Raw genomic sequence first — 13,395 nt, forward strand, 5'->3', positions numbered from 1 at the left:
AAAAACAAACCTGCAACCTCTCAGTCAAACTGAGTGTGTTAATACTGACTTTACAATGAATGAGAAGGTTAGACAATGGAACTTCAGTGGGGCACATTTGCTATAATGGGTGTCAAACCTGAGATCTTTTACTTTGAAGAAATATCTTCCAAGCAAAGGTTTTTGGTGATGATGACATTTTTTTTTTTGTAATGTGTAAATAGATAAAAATGTCTGTTAAAACTCACTTTGTTGATGTTGCTCTTCGATGTTTTTGGAGAAGTAATCTCTGTAATCAGAACATTAAACACAGCATATTTAAATGGCTTGCAGTAACATTTTCAGCCACAGGAGGGAGGCAGCAGCATGAGCTGCAAATGCATTTGAAATAACTGTCATGCCATCATCACAAGAGGGCATCTAAGGAGACGTGATTACATGCCTGCAGCCCATACTGTAAACGCTGGCATGTTTTCTGCCAACAGGAATCCAAACATAGTGATGCAATAGTCAGGGTTTTAAGGAAAAGGGCTGTCAGACTATCATTTTACAGGTTTGGATTCCTGGATTATCTGAGTATAGTGATGATTAAACAACTCTCACCTCCTCAGAAACCGTTGAACCCACATCTGCTCCCGTCCAGCTGTTTGCACTGGGTCATATATTCATCTGTGTAAATGTGAAACGGGCTGTTTGTGAAAAGAGCATGCGCACTCAGTCGGCGCTCCCTGAGGAAAGAACAGTGGGATGCTCTGATGTTGCACTTCCTCAAAGCCTCTAGGCTCTAAGAAGCAGCTGACGGCAACTGAGATTGAGGTTTATGGCTCAGGGAAAGAAGATTTCACCATCTTTTTCTGTCTTGATCGGACGTAAAAATATAGTCACTCCCTCTTTATTGAATGCACATAATTCAAGCGTTAATCAAGAAGTTATTATACTGGGTCTTAATGAGCTATACCTCCGCCAGTCACATTACACAACATGGCGTGCTGCCCCTTCCTCTGCCATATGAACTCTCTTGTGGCACGTTTGCTCTGACCTCTCCTTCGCCGTCCCATTCTGCAGCTCAGGACGCATCTGACAGCAGTGTAGAGTCAACGGACGAATGATTCAAGGGACGGAGCATGTGATAGCACGAGGAAGATAGCATCAGGAGGCCAACACGGCGCTTGAGATGTAAAGAGATATTTTTAGAAGAATTAGTTTCCGGCCCCGTGTTTTGTTTCATAAAAACCTTGGAGCTCATTTATCTCAGACTACCAATGCCACTGAGGAAGAGTGTTTTTTCTTATTTAGAAATGATGCAGATCAGAATTGAGAATAACATTTTGCAGATATGGTAAATTCACTATAAATATGAATTCATGACACAAGTGGAAGCTGCAGAAAACATGATGCCACAGTGTTTCAGCAGCTGAAGATCTCGTTCCAGTGATTTGTGGCCTAGTTCTGATGCTGCTGCTGCCGCAACGCTTCCTCGCTGTGTGTGACCAACCTCCTCGGTGCATGTGCTCTCTTGTTGCCAGGGAGACAGCGGAACCGTCTGGAGCCAATGGACACCATTTTCGTCAAGCAAGTGAAGGAGGGAGGCCCCGCCCACGGAGCTGGACTCTGTACAGGTACACACACACACACACACACACACACACACACACACACACACACACACACACACACAGTCTCTATGGAGATCATTGCACTCTATTGCACTCTCTCGTTGTCTGATAACCGGCTGATCTTATGATTAACTCTGCATGTCTCACATTTGACCTCAGAGCGCCGTTTGATGCCAGGATTTCTTCACATTTGTACTGTAGGTAATTCCTCGTGCTCGTAACCTGCCAGGCAAAACAGATACGAGTTACAAAATAACAGATGGCTCCTTCGTGGGAGGTTGAGCAAAGTGCAATATGCACTCTGTTATTCCAACCTTTCCTCGATTCGGTCCCCCCCCCCCCACTTTGCTTCATCTCTCATTGTTTTGTGAATCACTTCTACATTCGAGCAGCCAGGATCAATAAAATACTCGTGCAAACTCCCTTCTGGTGAACGGCAGCCCGTTTCAGCTCGCTTGAAAAGGAGGTGACAGCTGAAGCTCTGTCAGCATTATTGCCAGATTAGCACTCTGTATTACAGGAAATGTTAAGTGGCCGGGACAAGCCCTCTAAACGGTCTGCTTTAATCTGTCCACTCTCCTCTCTTGGGATGAGGGAGTGTAATGTTTTCCCACAATTATCTAGTTTCTCTCCTAAACTCACCTCGCCTCTCTTCCTGTAAGATGGACATCTTCAGAAACCTTGAATGGAAATGGATCTTCATATGGGCGCCTTCAAATAAACAAGTATTGGTGTTCTCCGTTTGATCTAAACACAGATGTGTGTTTGTGCTGGAAGGAGCTCCACAGTGGTTTCCTTTGGTCAATAACCATATTGACTTGGATTCCTGGTCATTTCCCCCCAGAGTAGCCGAAGCAGAAGCAGAGTTTATTTATGTTCCAGGTTTGTAACCGATTCCTTGATTCCTTCCAGGGGACCGGATAGTGAAGGTGAATGGAGAGAGCATCATTGGGAAGACCTACTCGCAAGTCATAGCCTTGATCCAGAACAGGTACGATACACATGATTCCACATTCAATTATTATGGTTTATTTGAAGGGAAAATATGCACGGTGAGCGGCTGACTCTGATCCTGATAATCGAGAATCCCTTCAGTGCCAACACTCCCCTGCATACCTGTGGACCAAGACAGAAAGTGAAACTGGGCCATTGTGAAACGTCTTTGGGAAAAACACGTTTGGTTTCCCGGAGAGAATGATTTCTTTATCGCTGATGCGTGTGACTTTCATTCACACTTCAATAAACTGCAGCTATTAAAGTTTCGATTTTACAAGTTGAACTTACACACTCTTGGGAAGCGATTTGACTTTTGACGGTTTGAGCCCTTTGTTATAACAGTTCCTCTCTCTCTTTCTCTCACGGTCACTCTCATTGTCTCTCGTCCCGCCACACCCTTACCCCCATCAGCGATGTCTCACTGGAACTCTGTGTGATGCCAAAGGATGAGGACATTTTGCAGCTGGTAAGCATTCATTCATCAGTAAATAAAATAATATAAAAGAGGCTGCTTGAAAATGGTCCTTTTATTTGGCAGAAGAAAACCAGACCAGTGGCCTTTTTAAATTTTATTTCATTGTTTTTGTGTGAGTTCCTATGCTAAGCTAAGCTAAACACGCCCTGATGGCAGTGCTATGTTTAACACACAGACATGAGATTGATCTTCTTCTTCTTCCATAAAATAAACTTTATGAAGCGATGCTCACCTCGTCACGTCTGACTCCCTAAAGAACATTGCGAGGGAGTGTAGACAGGCTGGCCACACCGTAGCAGATTAGCTTCTAGTCGCTACAAGTGAACCATAAAGATTTTATTGGACTCAGAATTCCAGACGGGTAAAAATAGATGAAAGATTTGCAACATGGTCACAATGCAAATTATATTTTCCAAAAAGGTTGTTTTTGAGAGCATAGTTTGACTCCTCACCCCCTCTAGGCATCACACTGATGGGCTCTAGTGATTCAAACAGCCGGCCCACGGCATCAGTCAGGGTCCAGAGCCCCACAGACGATAAACCAGCGCCAGGCCACGTCAAACCCAGTCGCCACACGTTATTCGCCTCTGTTTGGGAAACGTCTCTCTCGGAGCAGAGAACGGAGTCGGATCCCACTGTGCTGCTAAATTCCACACATAGCTTGTTAGCTTGGCCGCAGCTTACCAAAAGCCACAGAAACTTGCATTTGGCGTTTTGGAATGAGTCTGAGCTCTCACAAGGCTGAGGGATTTGAGTGAAGCAATTGGCTCTTTCTTTCAGTCCAAATTAAATGCAACGTTAACTAGGGATTGTTTTTAATTTACAGTTCGTTAAAATCTGGCTGCCATTGGACAGTTTTTATGGGTTTGAACTGTTGCACAATGTGCTATGAAGCTAGAGGATTGTAGATAAAGATTTAACTGGCAAATGTTCTGTGTGTGTATGATTGAGTTCACAAGTAATTTCTTAAAAATGTCTGAATATATATCAATATAAATCCTAAATACTGCGTTTGACCTTTTTCTCCTGGAAGGAGAAGGAGAAAAGAGGACACACATGGTGGTGTCTGTAGACGTATCTGTGTCTGTGTTTTTAAATGTGTTCATGTTTGTGTGTTGTGTGTGTTTTTCCCTCACCAGCAGTGGGAGTGCAGCTGCAGTCAGCTGACTCCTCTCAGCTCACTGTTTACAGGAGTGACTGAGGGAGAGAAGGAAGATCAGGCAAGCGTGCTGTTATGCTCACCCAAAAGTGAACATATGACAGCCAGAGCAGAGTCTAACAGACGAGGGAGAGGATGAAAGAGGCTCGTAGTTGAAGCCGGAGGAAGGGGGGGGGGGAGGGGAGGTACCACAGCGAGCAGGTGAGAGTGACAGAGCAAAGGGAAGAAATGCTGAGTATGTTGAGAGGGAGGGAGACGGCAGAAAGCATTCGCCGGTGTATTTTGGGCGCAGCCGTGTCGTGGGTGGAGGAAGATGTGGGTCAAGAGGAGGAAATGATGGGGATGAAGAGCAACACGGAGGATTTTCAGGTCTGAGAAGGACACCGACACCGCTGAAGTTCACCTCTATTCTTCTTTCTTCTTCTTTCACTCCGACTGTGATGCGGCTGCTCTGCGGGTGTATTTTTAGCCTGCGCCGAAGTCACTGAAGTTGCCTGTCTCACCTCCGTCGATGGCGTTGTACCTCTCATTTCTTTATGCTCACCTGTGTACTTCTCTTTATTCCCTTTTTTTCTGTCTGCTTGCCCTTCTCTAACCTGTGGACTGCAGTTTTCCAGGGATATCACTGCTCTGGTAAGAAGGGAAACTATACTAACTAATGACTTTCCTTTTAATTCTTTCCTGGTGATCCAGGCCTCTTATGACATGGCAAACCACTAAAACCCCCAAATACTTATTTGCACAAACTGGCAAACCCCTAAAACCCTAAATACATTTCCCCTCTTTGCAGCATGCACACTGTGGTTTATTAATTGCTATTAATTTACGGTATTATCCTGAATAGCAGGTTGAAAGAAAGATGTACTGAAAAAACAAATGATGTGAGCTCATGTCAGCAAACCTCAACCACTTGCTCTGTACTTTCCCTATTGAGGAAATTGGTTTCTGTTTAACTGTATGACTTATGTAGAGCCTGAGGGAGGCACCGAGCAGCAGATTTACTGCTGCTGTTAGTGCAATTGTAACCTGACACCTCAGGTAGAGTGCTATCGATTAAAGTCCAACGGCACGACTCTCTCCCTTTCATTTTCTCAAGAGCTCCAGCGATGAAGGGATGAGGAAATATAGCGCATTCGATATGCAAACCGGGGAGTTTTCTCTGAAGCCGCCCATCACTCACTGGAGAGCGTTTTAGGGATTTATTACTAGCTAAATGTGATAGTTGTTCATTCAGGTTTTAATTAAGGAAAGGACCCTAGTTGCTACAGTGACAGTAGAGTCGTGGAGCCATGCTGACAGAAGTGGCGTTAGCTGCCAACCGCAGGCAGAGGCGTCCCCCGTTCATTCTCTCCTCGTGCCTCAGGGCACACTCTCCCGTCCCGAAGGTGGGTAAGCCCCTGCCAGTTTAATCCTCACCCTGCGGCACCGCGGGCTCATTCTGGACTTTCCAGCCTCCTTTCTCTACCGATGTGCCTTTTCTGGCTTTCCCCCTTTTTCCCCCACTCGTTCACATCTGTTCCTTCTCAGGGCAGTTAATTTGTATTGTGGCATGCTGTAACATTTGTTTGCCGTCTCCAAGGAAAAGATTGAGAAACTGTAACTGAGACGGAGTGTGTGTTTGATTTGGAGGAGTAGCACTGGGGCGCTGTGTCTACTTTTAGCGTGCTGTTTTATTGTTAAAGACCGGCTGAATTCAGTTGTCTTAACTGTCTTACAGTCCTCTAGAGGGAATGCAGTAACAGTGCTTGTCTTGATAATCTCATCAGCTCACACAGAGACTCTTGTCAATAAATGACACTAGTGGATTACCATTCATTCTCCACTTTCAAGATGGGAGCGACCACATTGGTGTTGATACTGTAAGATACGGTGAGGACAGATGAAGTGATAGGTAACATACGGCAGCTCATTTATCAGATGTTCTAACTAGACCAGTCTTTGTATTCTTGGATTTGGATTTGTTTGTATTGCAGAAGAGATTCACTAGCAGGTCTACATCACTCCCTGTTTCATACATGTCTTTGAGGAAAGTCTAATGTATCCTGTTGGGTGTGATTTAAACGTGATCTGTTTTAGCTTTCCAACCTCTCAGCAGCCAAAGTGACATAATGTCCTATAATCTCTTGCAGGCATATTCCCAGGATGCATACCTCAAAGGAAACGATGCGTACAGCGGAAATGCCCAGAACATCCCCGAGCCCCCTCCCATATGCTACCCTCGGATAGAAGTTAAGGCCGCCGGCATGGCTCAGACATCAGAGCCCGCCACAGTCAGCGAGAGCCCCCGAGGGCCGGCTCAGGGACCAGGGAGAAGAGGGGGGGCTGCGGAGAAGAGCTACCGGGTTGAAATCCCCGTTCCGCCATCTCCTCCGCCCCAGCAGACGTCAAAGTCTCAGACAGTGGTGTGTGTCTGTAATGAGAACGTGAGGACAGTGGCCATGCCCCCTGATCCGGTTGACAGGGGGTCCTGGGTGGCTCGGGCTGGACCCAGCCACAGGACAGAGGAAAACCGGTACAGTCCTTCAGCAGATTCGGGCTCAGCTAGACCCAGACCCCTTATTCCCTCAGTACCTGGTAGTGCACAGTTGCAGTACTCATCTCCCCGCCCCACAGACAGCCCAGTCTACTCCCCTTCCTCAAGACCTAGTCCAGTCTATTCTGAATCCTCATCTCCACCTGTACGGGCAGCCGCTGCCTCACCGGACACGTTCTCCGCTGCCATCTCACCCAGCGCCAACCACTACTCGCCCTCTCCCACAGCCCCTTCAACCTCTCCGCACCAGAACATTGACTGGAAAACCTACACCACCTATAAGGACTATATAGACGCCAAGAGGCTGCACACGTACGGCTGCCGCACCATCCAGGAACGCTTGGACAGCTTGCGCGCGGCTGCCAATTCCAGCTCCGCGTACGCCCAGCAACGTACACCGCCTCCTCCTAGCACCAGTCAAAGGGGGGCACTGGGCTCCCAGGTCAGACGGAGAAGCGCCTCCAATGACCGCGGCGTGGATGCAAGTAGCCAGGGCAGTACTTTGACTCCATTACGTAGCGTCTCCCAAGAGAGGCTTGGAAGTGGACCAGAAAGGACAATACCAAACCGGAATTGGCCTCGGAGTTCTTCAGAGGATGCTCTGCCTTTCTCCAGCCCCACAGGAATCCCCAAACTTCGGGCGCGGTCTTGTGACTACCTGGCGCAGCAGCCTGGAGAACCAGCTGGGTTGGCTGTCTTTGGAGATAGGGGAGTGTTGGAGGACCGGCTACTGCTGTGTCGGGGAGAGGAAGCCAGGTCTAGCAGGCAGGGAACAGGACTGAGAGCTTTACCTCATCTGAACAGGAGTCTCACTGGACAGGGGGGAGAGGGGCGAGCAAGTGGATTATCTAACTCTGCTCCTGTGTTTACGAAAGGTACGACAGATTCTGTGCTAACATCAAGGGCGGACAGCGTGATAATGAGACCATCGCGTCTGCCTGTCAAAAACTCCATCTTCGACCCTTCATCTGCCTTATCCACCGCTAAAACCACAGACCCTCTTAAAGACCAAAGAGCTAACATCGTAGGCAACCACCTGGGCTACTCGTCCCCCCTTCACCTGCTGCTCAGAGGCAGGTCGGACAGTCTGAAAATGGAGAGCAGGTCCGAGGCTGGGTTGGGGGTCAGGTCTTCTTCTTGCTCTGGAACCTCCTCTAAACTGCCCTTGCAGAGACAACTACAATATGTAGCTGCTGCCTCTTCTTCTGGCTCCTCCACCGCCAATGGAGCTGTGACCCAAAAGCCAAAAGTCAGAGAACTCTCCAGTTCTTCCGGCGCTCTTGTACGGACTAATGGCGGTCTCGCAGAGGGCGTAGAAGGGCCCGATGCGACAGTCGTTGTCCTGAGAAGGGACAAAAACTCTGGAGCACCCCACATCCGCCCTCCGTCCTATGTACTAGCTGTTAATGACAACCAGGCAGGAGTGACTCGCAAGTCACCACCATTGGTGAAGGCAGGCTCTGCAGACGGAGCTATGTGCTGGACATCTAATGACAGCTTTAGGGATATGCATCTCAGACGACTTGGAGACACACGACAAAAGTCTGGTTCCAACAACTTGGACGACTCCCTGGATTCAATCCCCTTCATAGGTAAGACCACCTTCCTTTTAAACTCTTCCTGTTTCTATAGCAACAGCAGTGAAAGGATAGTGAAGGAAAATGATATGATATGAATATGAATATGAATGCCTGTCCAATCTGCGACTAATCTTTGACGACAGACCAAAATTTGTTGATAGCATCAAGTATAGAAAATCACATGCTTGGCCAGATCTTGGTTACGTAATGATGCGATATATCCATCATTCAGGAAATGCTATCGGGACATTACGAACATTCAGTCTCCCTCCTAAATCTCAAAGAAAAGACTCGAAAAAATTCTGCAAATTGATTTGGCGAACCATATAAAATCTCCCATGACCCACTGGCGGGTCCCGACCCAGGCTTTGAGAATGACTTGTTTAATGTGTTGCCAGTGAAACGTCTCAGATCATGACGGCACTGTCGTTTCTTTAAGGCTTACTGTACTTCTGCTCTAGTTACTGCATAGCATTGCATGCAATATAGGTATTTAAATGTTGAAAATAAATTGGTTCCTTGTGGCATTTTGAACTCAGGGTGACATCAAGTCAGCTGTGTGATTATGTGACTGTGTGACACTCTCCTGCGGGCAAATATGACGTAATCAAACCACTGTTTGGAATCCGAGTAGGGCAGCACACACACATACTCACACTCACACTCAATACAACCCTGACCCGCTCCCTGAAATGTCTCATCTTTCCCCTGTGCTTTACAGTAAGAGAAACCAGAGAACATTGTCCTAATGTGACGTGACATAAGGGAGAAATAAGAGCATTCCTGCATCTTCAGTTAGATGTCATAGTACAGTTCCAATAAGTGGAACAACTGCTCTTCATTAGGTGTCTGCCAACATTTCAACTGGGAACTTGTGCTGCTAAAGTACATGCAAACGGTCACGTCCTTCCCTGATGGGAAGAGATCCTTCCTTTTTTTCGGGTTTTTCCTCAGAAACTGAATGCGATAAGCGAACAAGCTTGAACTCGACCTTGCATCCTCAGTTGTGTCATCATTGTGACTCATCACCAGCCAATGAGAGCCGCTCTTGTGTTTCTTCGTGCCCCCAGGAAGCTGCAGGTGTAAATCATATCCTCATCCAGCAGCATTTTCCCCCTACACAAACACACCTTTTAATTTTTTACATTTACATCTAGATAAGATTACAAACAATTCCTGGTGTTCTCAGTTTAGCACCAACGATGGGCACTTTTTCAGGAATTTGTAGGGGAAAATATCAAAACCTTTCACATTGATCATGTTATGTTGAATGTCTTATATTTGCTTAACCATTTGTTGGAAGATCTGCATTTTCTCTTTCAATCCAATTCCGTTTTAAGCTCCACAACTGATATCCCTGATATTTAAACGAAATTGTAACTGTATGTGTCAGAGATCACTGACTCCCGCCGTATTCCCAGAAACAGGATTGGTATACAAACAAGCGATTAAATGAAATGGGCCTGGTAGAAATTAGGTTTGCAGTGTCATGGGAGATGTCTTTGAGGTTTGAGGGAGATTTCACAGCAGTAATCTGTACACAACTAACACAAGCAGATCAGATGTTTCGCATTAAAGTTGTGCTGTTGCAAGTTTAAGATTTGCACCAGTGCATTGGCAGGGCAATTAGATTGTTTTTTGCTCTTTTTTTATTCAGAAGACTTTAATGTTTGTTTATAAAGTGAAATAACATGTGAAGCTCTCTACTTAATTCTCCAAAGAGCGATCATGTTGGTAGTGCTACGTTGGGTTTCACCTGCCCTTCCTGCATCACCACAGATATGATTCATCGGTCGCGTCTCTTCATTTGTTTTTAGGGCTTGCCATGTTGCTGATATTGCATATCAGACATTATGACACAGCCGTCTGTGATGATTTAATGTTCGCTGACTACCCCGCATGTGTTTATTCAAAGGTGTGTCGGCTATCAGAACAGAAACACTTATCTGCCGGCTGACGGCGTCTCTGTCTGCGTCGCTTTGCTTCACCTCTGCTTGTTTTATTGCCGTCCGCTGAAATGTTTATTAAAGTGGAGATAGCGGAGATGAATTAGACTTTGTTCTCGGGTGATTTAATTTTCAATTTCCTGTTTCAAAGTACATCTGAGTTTATACCAAAGATGTATAGGAGTTCAAACCACTTAGACATTGCTTTACTTGACTTGTTAATGCTTATGATAACTTCCTATATATAATGTAGGTCACTCTTCATGGACAGCAACTAGCAGGTTACAAACCTAATATCATATTACAAATGTGAGCAAAAAGTGTACGCCCAATATGGAAATTAATGAAATGTTTTTCCTCTACCATCAACCCGGCATTTAGTCATGTTTTTGCGTGACTTTAATTCATCAAGTCGAGCGCCAAAATGTCTGCAAACCCTCCGAGTTCCGACTTGAGGGGGCCATTCACATGAATTTTCCCCAGTCAGGAACAAATTATTCTGACGCCACACAAATGCAGCATAAATGCTTCTCTTCCTGTCCTCAGATGAACCATCTAGTCCAAGTACTGACCAGGACAGCACACACATCGCTGCTTCGGCCGTTATATCTGGAACGCCCGTCATCAACACCATCCCTCCCAGCCCCCCTTCTCCCTCCCCTCTCATTCGACGTCAGCTGTCACATGACCAAGGTACGTTCGTGTCAAACGCAGCAAAACCAGGGCTATGGTGATTCGTCTCATTGCAGGTTATGAAAGGTTACACATAATTGTTTCACATTCTCTTTAATAGATTCTCTCCGTCTCACAATTATCGAGTCTGATTCTGGTACTAAAACGGAGCGATCCAAGTCGTGTGATGAAGGCCTGGATAACTACCGGGAAGAGAGCAGAGGGTAAGTTACACCCACAACAGTGTCGTTATTAACAGGAGTAAAGGAAAATACCCATTGTGTATATTTTGGTGGGTGAAAACACCGTCAAATCACTAAAAATCTCTTCCATTTAGGAGGTCCTTAATACCTGGCCTGAAAAGTCTTAGGAAGGTGAGTTCAATCCCCATTTTTTTTTTATCCAGCATGAGTTTGTTCAGTGCCAGCTGTGCTTAGTTGCCGTATGACTGATAGATCCTGATTGCAGGTTTATCAGCTCATTAGTTCACACCCAAAAGATAAAAGTTCTCCTGCTGAAATGTGGACATTTTGCCTGGATATACAAACATCTCTCCCTCTTTAAAAAAAAAAAAAAAAGTCTTCAACAAAGCAACCTCAGTCTTCCAGGTGTTTTCTAAGCTTCATATTATTTATGTATCCATCACAGGCGGTGGACAGGTCATCCGAGGATTCAGGCTCCAGGAGGGACTCTTCGTCAGACGTCTTCTGCGACGCGACCAAGGAGGGTTTGCTGCACTTCAAGCAGCTGAACACAGATAAGGCCAAGGTGTGGATCGTCTCGACATACGAGGCCATCTCGTCATATAACTCACACACCGACACAGAAAGCATTCACGTAATCGTCAAGCATGACCTACTGTATAACTTTGTTTATCAACACTGGCAGGGCCGCTCCCTCGTTTCCAGAGTGTATATATTTGCCTTTTTTATGGAGTACAAAAGGTAAACATATAAGGCAGCGATAATGTGTTCTAATGCCAACAATAGGAACGTTTACAGAGTAATTCTCTCCATTTCGCGTCGTAAAACTCATCTCCTTCTCCCGATTTCTGCAGCGTGTCGGAGGAGGGATGCGCCCATGGAAACAGATGTACGCCGTGCTGAGAGGCCACTACCTTTGCCTATACAAAGACAAAAAGGAGGGGCAGGCTCATGCCAACTGTCAAACAGTAGAGGAGCCCGTGCCCATCAGCATCAAGTCCTGTCTGATCGACATCTCGTACAGCGACACAAAGCGTAAGAACGTGCTGCGGCTGACCACGTCGGACTGTGAATACCTGTTCCAGGCTGAGGACCGGGAGGACATGCTGGCCTGGATCAGAGTCATACAGGAGAACAGCAACCTGGACGAGGAGGTGAGAGTTGTTACTATGCACAAGCAGTGAATGAAAAGTGGACTGGTAGATGAAAAAATCCACAGATACGTATATTTTTTTCCAGCCAAAATAATAAAGTGTCTTTTTGTGCCACATATTTACATACTTTATATCAAAAGTAGGCATAAAAAACACATATGGTGCACATGCCTACACTGTATAGGAACATGAGTAAACTGTGGATGTGTTGTAAGGATAGTAAGCAGCAGAAGATGGAGAACTTCCTCTGTTGTTGTATGTTGCAGTATTTAGCACAAAGATAGTGGGTTTTAGCAGCTGAGAAAATATGCCTGCGGACTGGAAATAACATTCTTTGCGGTTGTGAAGTGCATAAATATAAGGTGCGTAAATAAAGAAACTCTAAGTTATACTCAGCCCAGCGTTGGCCTGAGGCTCTGGCTGCAACCCATGATTATTTTGGGACAAACCTTTACCGCCAAACAGAACATTTTTAGTGATTTTCTTGGCCTACTTTGGGATTCGTTGGAGTCGTTCTCACGAGGTCACTGCCTAGGGTTCTCTATGCAGGGGCGCTGTCGAGTCGAACACCCTCTGTTACAGCACACCTGACAGTGTGACATCACCTACTGTATAATTGTCCTATTGCCCTACAATAGCTGTCACATCCTCTGGGCCTCCTCCCATCTCAGTCATGACCCACTTCTCTTCACTATTATCTAACTTTATGTCAAACCATTCCCTCTTTATGTCACAGTCGATACTGTTAAGTTTCTGGTTCCATAATATCACAACTTAGAATTATTCTTTTTTTATTTTGGGTGACATTTTTGTGAATGTAACACAAAATGAGCTGGATCTTTAGAGTTCGGTTAATCGATCATTTACTCAAATGTGAATATTTGCTGGTTTTCTTCGTCTTATATGACAGTGAATTTGACAGTTAATCGGCTTAAAATGAACGCTTTACAAGTTTGTCCAGTTAAGAGAGTCTGGTGAATCTGACTCATAAAAGCCCCGTGGTCAAAAAGTCATGGGTAAGGATAAGAAAATGTTCTTCCAAAAGGCCCATTGTTTTTATTCATTTAGATACACTGCTGTTG

The 13,395-nt window shown here is 45.6% G+C and overlaps 1 protein-coding gene across 5 annotated transcripts in view; it reads left to right on the plus strand.

Annotated features, from left to right (window-relative positions):
• arhgap21a (Rho GTPase activating protein 21a) overlaps positions 1-13,395 on the plus strand; it is a 67,189-nt gene that overhangs the window by 44,457 nt on the left and 9,337 nt on the right. For 3 of the 5 annotated variants that reach the window (XM_084034070.1, XM_084034069.1, XM_084034067.1), the window contains 10 exons: positions 1,506-1,598; positions 2,508-2,586; positions 3,003-3,057; positions 4,835-4,858; positions 6,355-8,350; positions 10,831-10,977; positions 11,078-11,180; positions 11,294-11,330; positions 11,605-11,724; positions 12,014-12,313. In XM_084034070.1, coding sequence (XP_083890196.1) covers positions 1,506-1,598; positions 2,508-2,586; positions 3,003-3,057; positions 4,835-4,858; positions 6,355-8,350; positions 10,831-10,977; positions 11,078-11,180; positions 11,294-11,330; positions 11,605-11,724; positions 12,014-12,313 — 2,954 coding nt within the window. The remainder of the gene's footprint in view (positions 1-1,505; positions 1,599-2,507; positions 2,587-3,002; positions 3,058-4,834; positions 4,859-6,354; positions 8,351-10,830; positions 10,978-11,077; positions 11,181-11,293; positions 11,331-11,604; positions 11,725-12,013; positions 12,314-13,395) is intronic. The other 2 variants (XM_084034071.1, XM_084034068.1) reach the window with 1 other exon arrangement.

Source organism: Eutrigla gurnardus (assembly GCF_963514095.1).
Source record: "Eutrigla gurnardus genome assembly, chromosome: 18".
Taxonomy (NCBI): domain Eukaryota; kingdom Metazoa; phylum Chordata; class Actinopteri; order Perciformes; family Triglidae; genus Eutrigla; species Eutrigla gurnardus.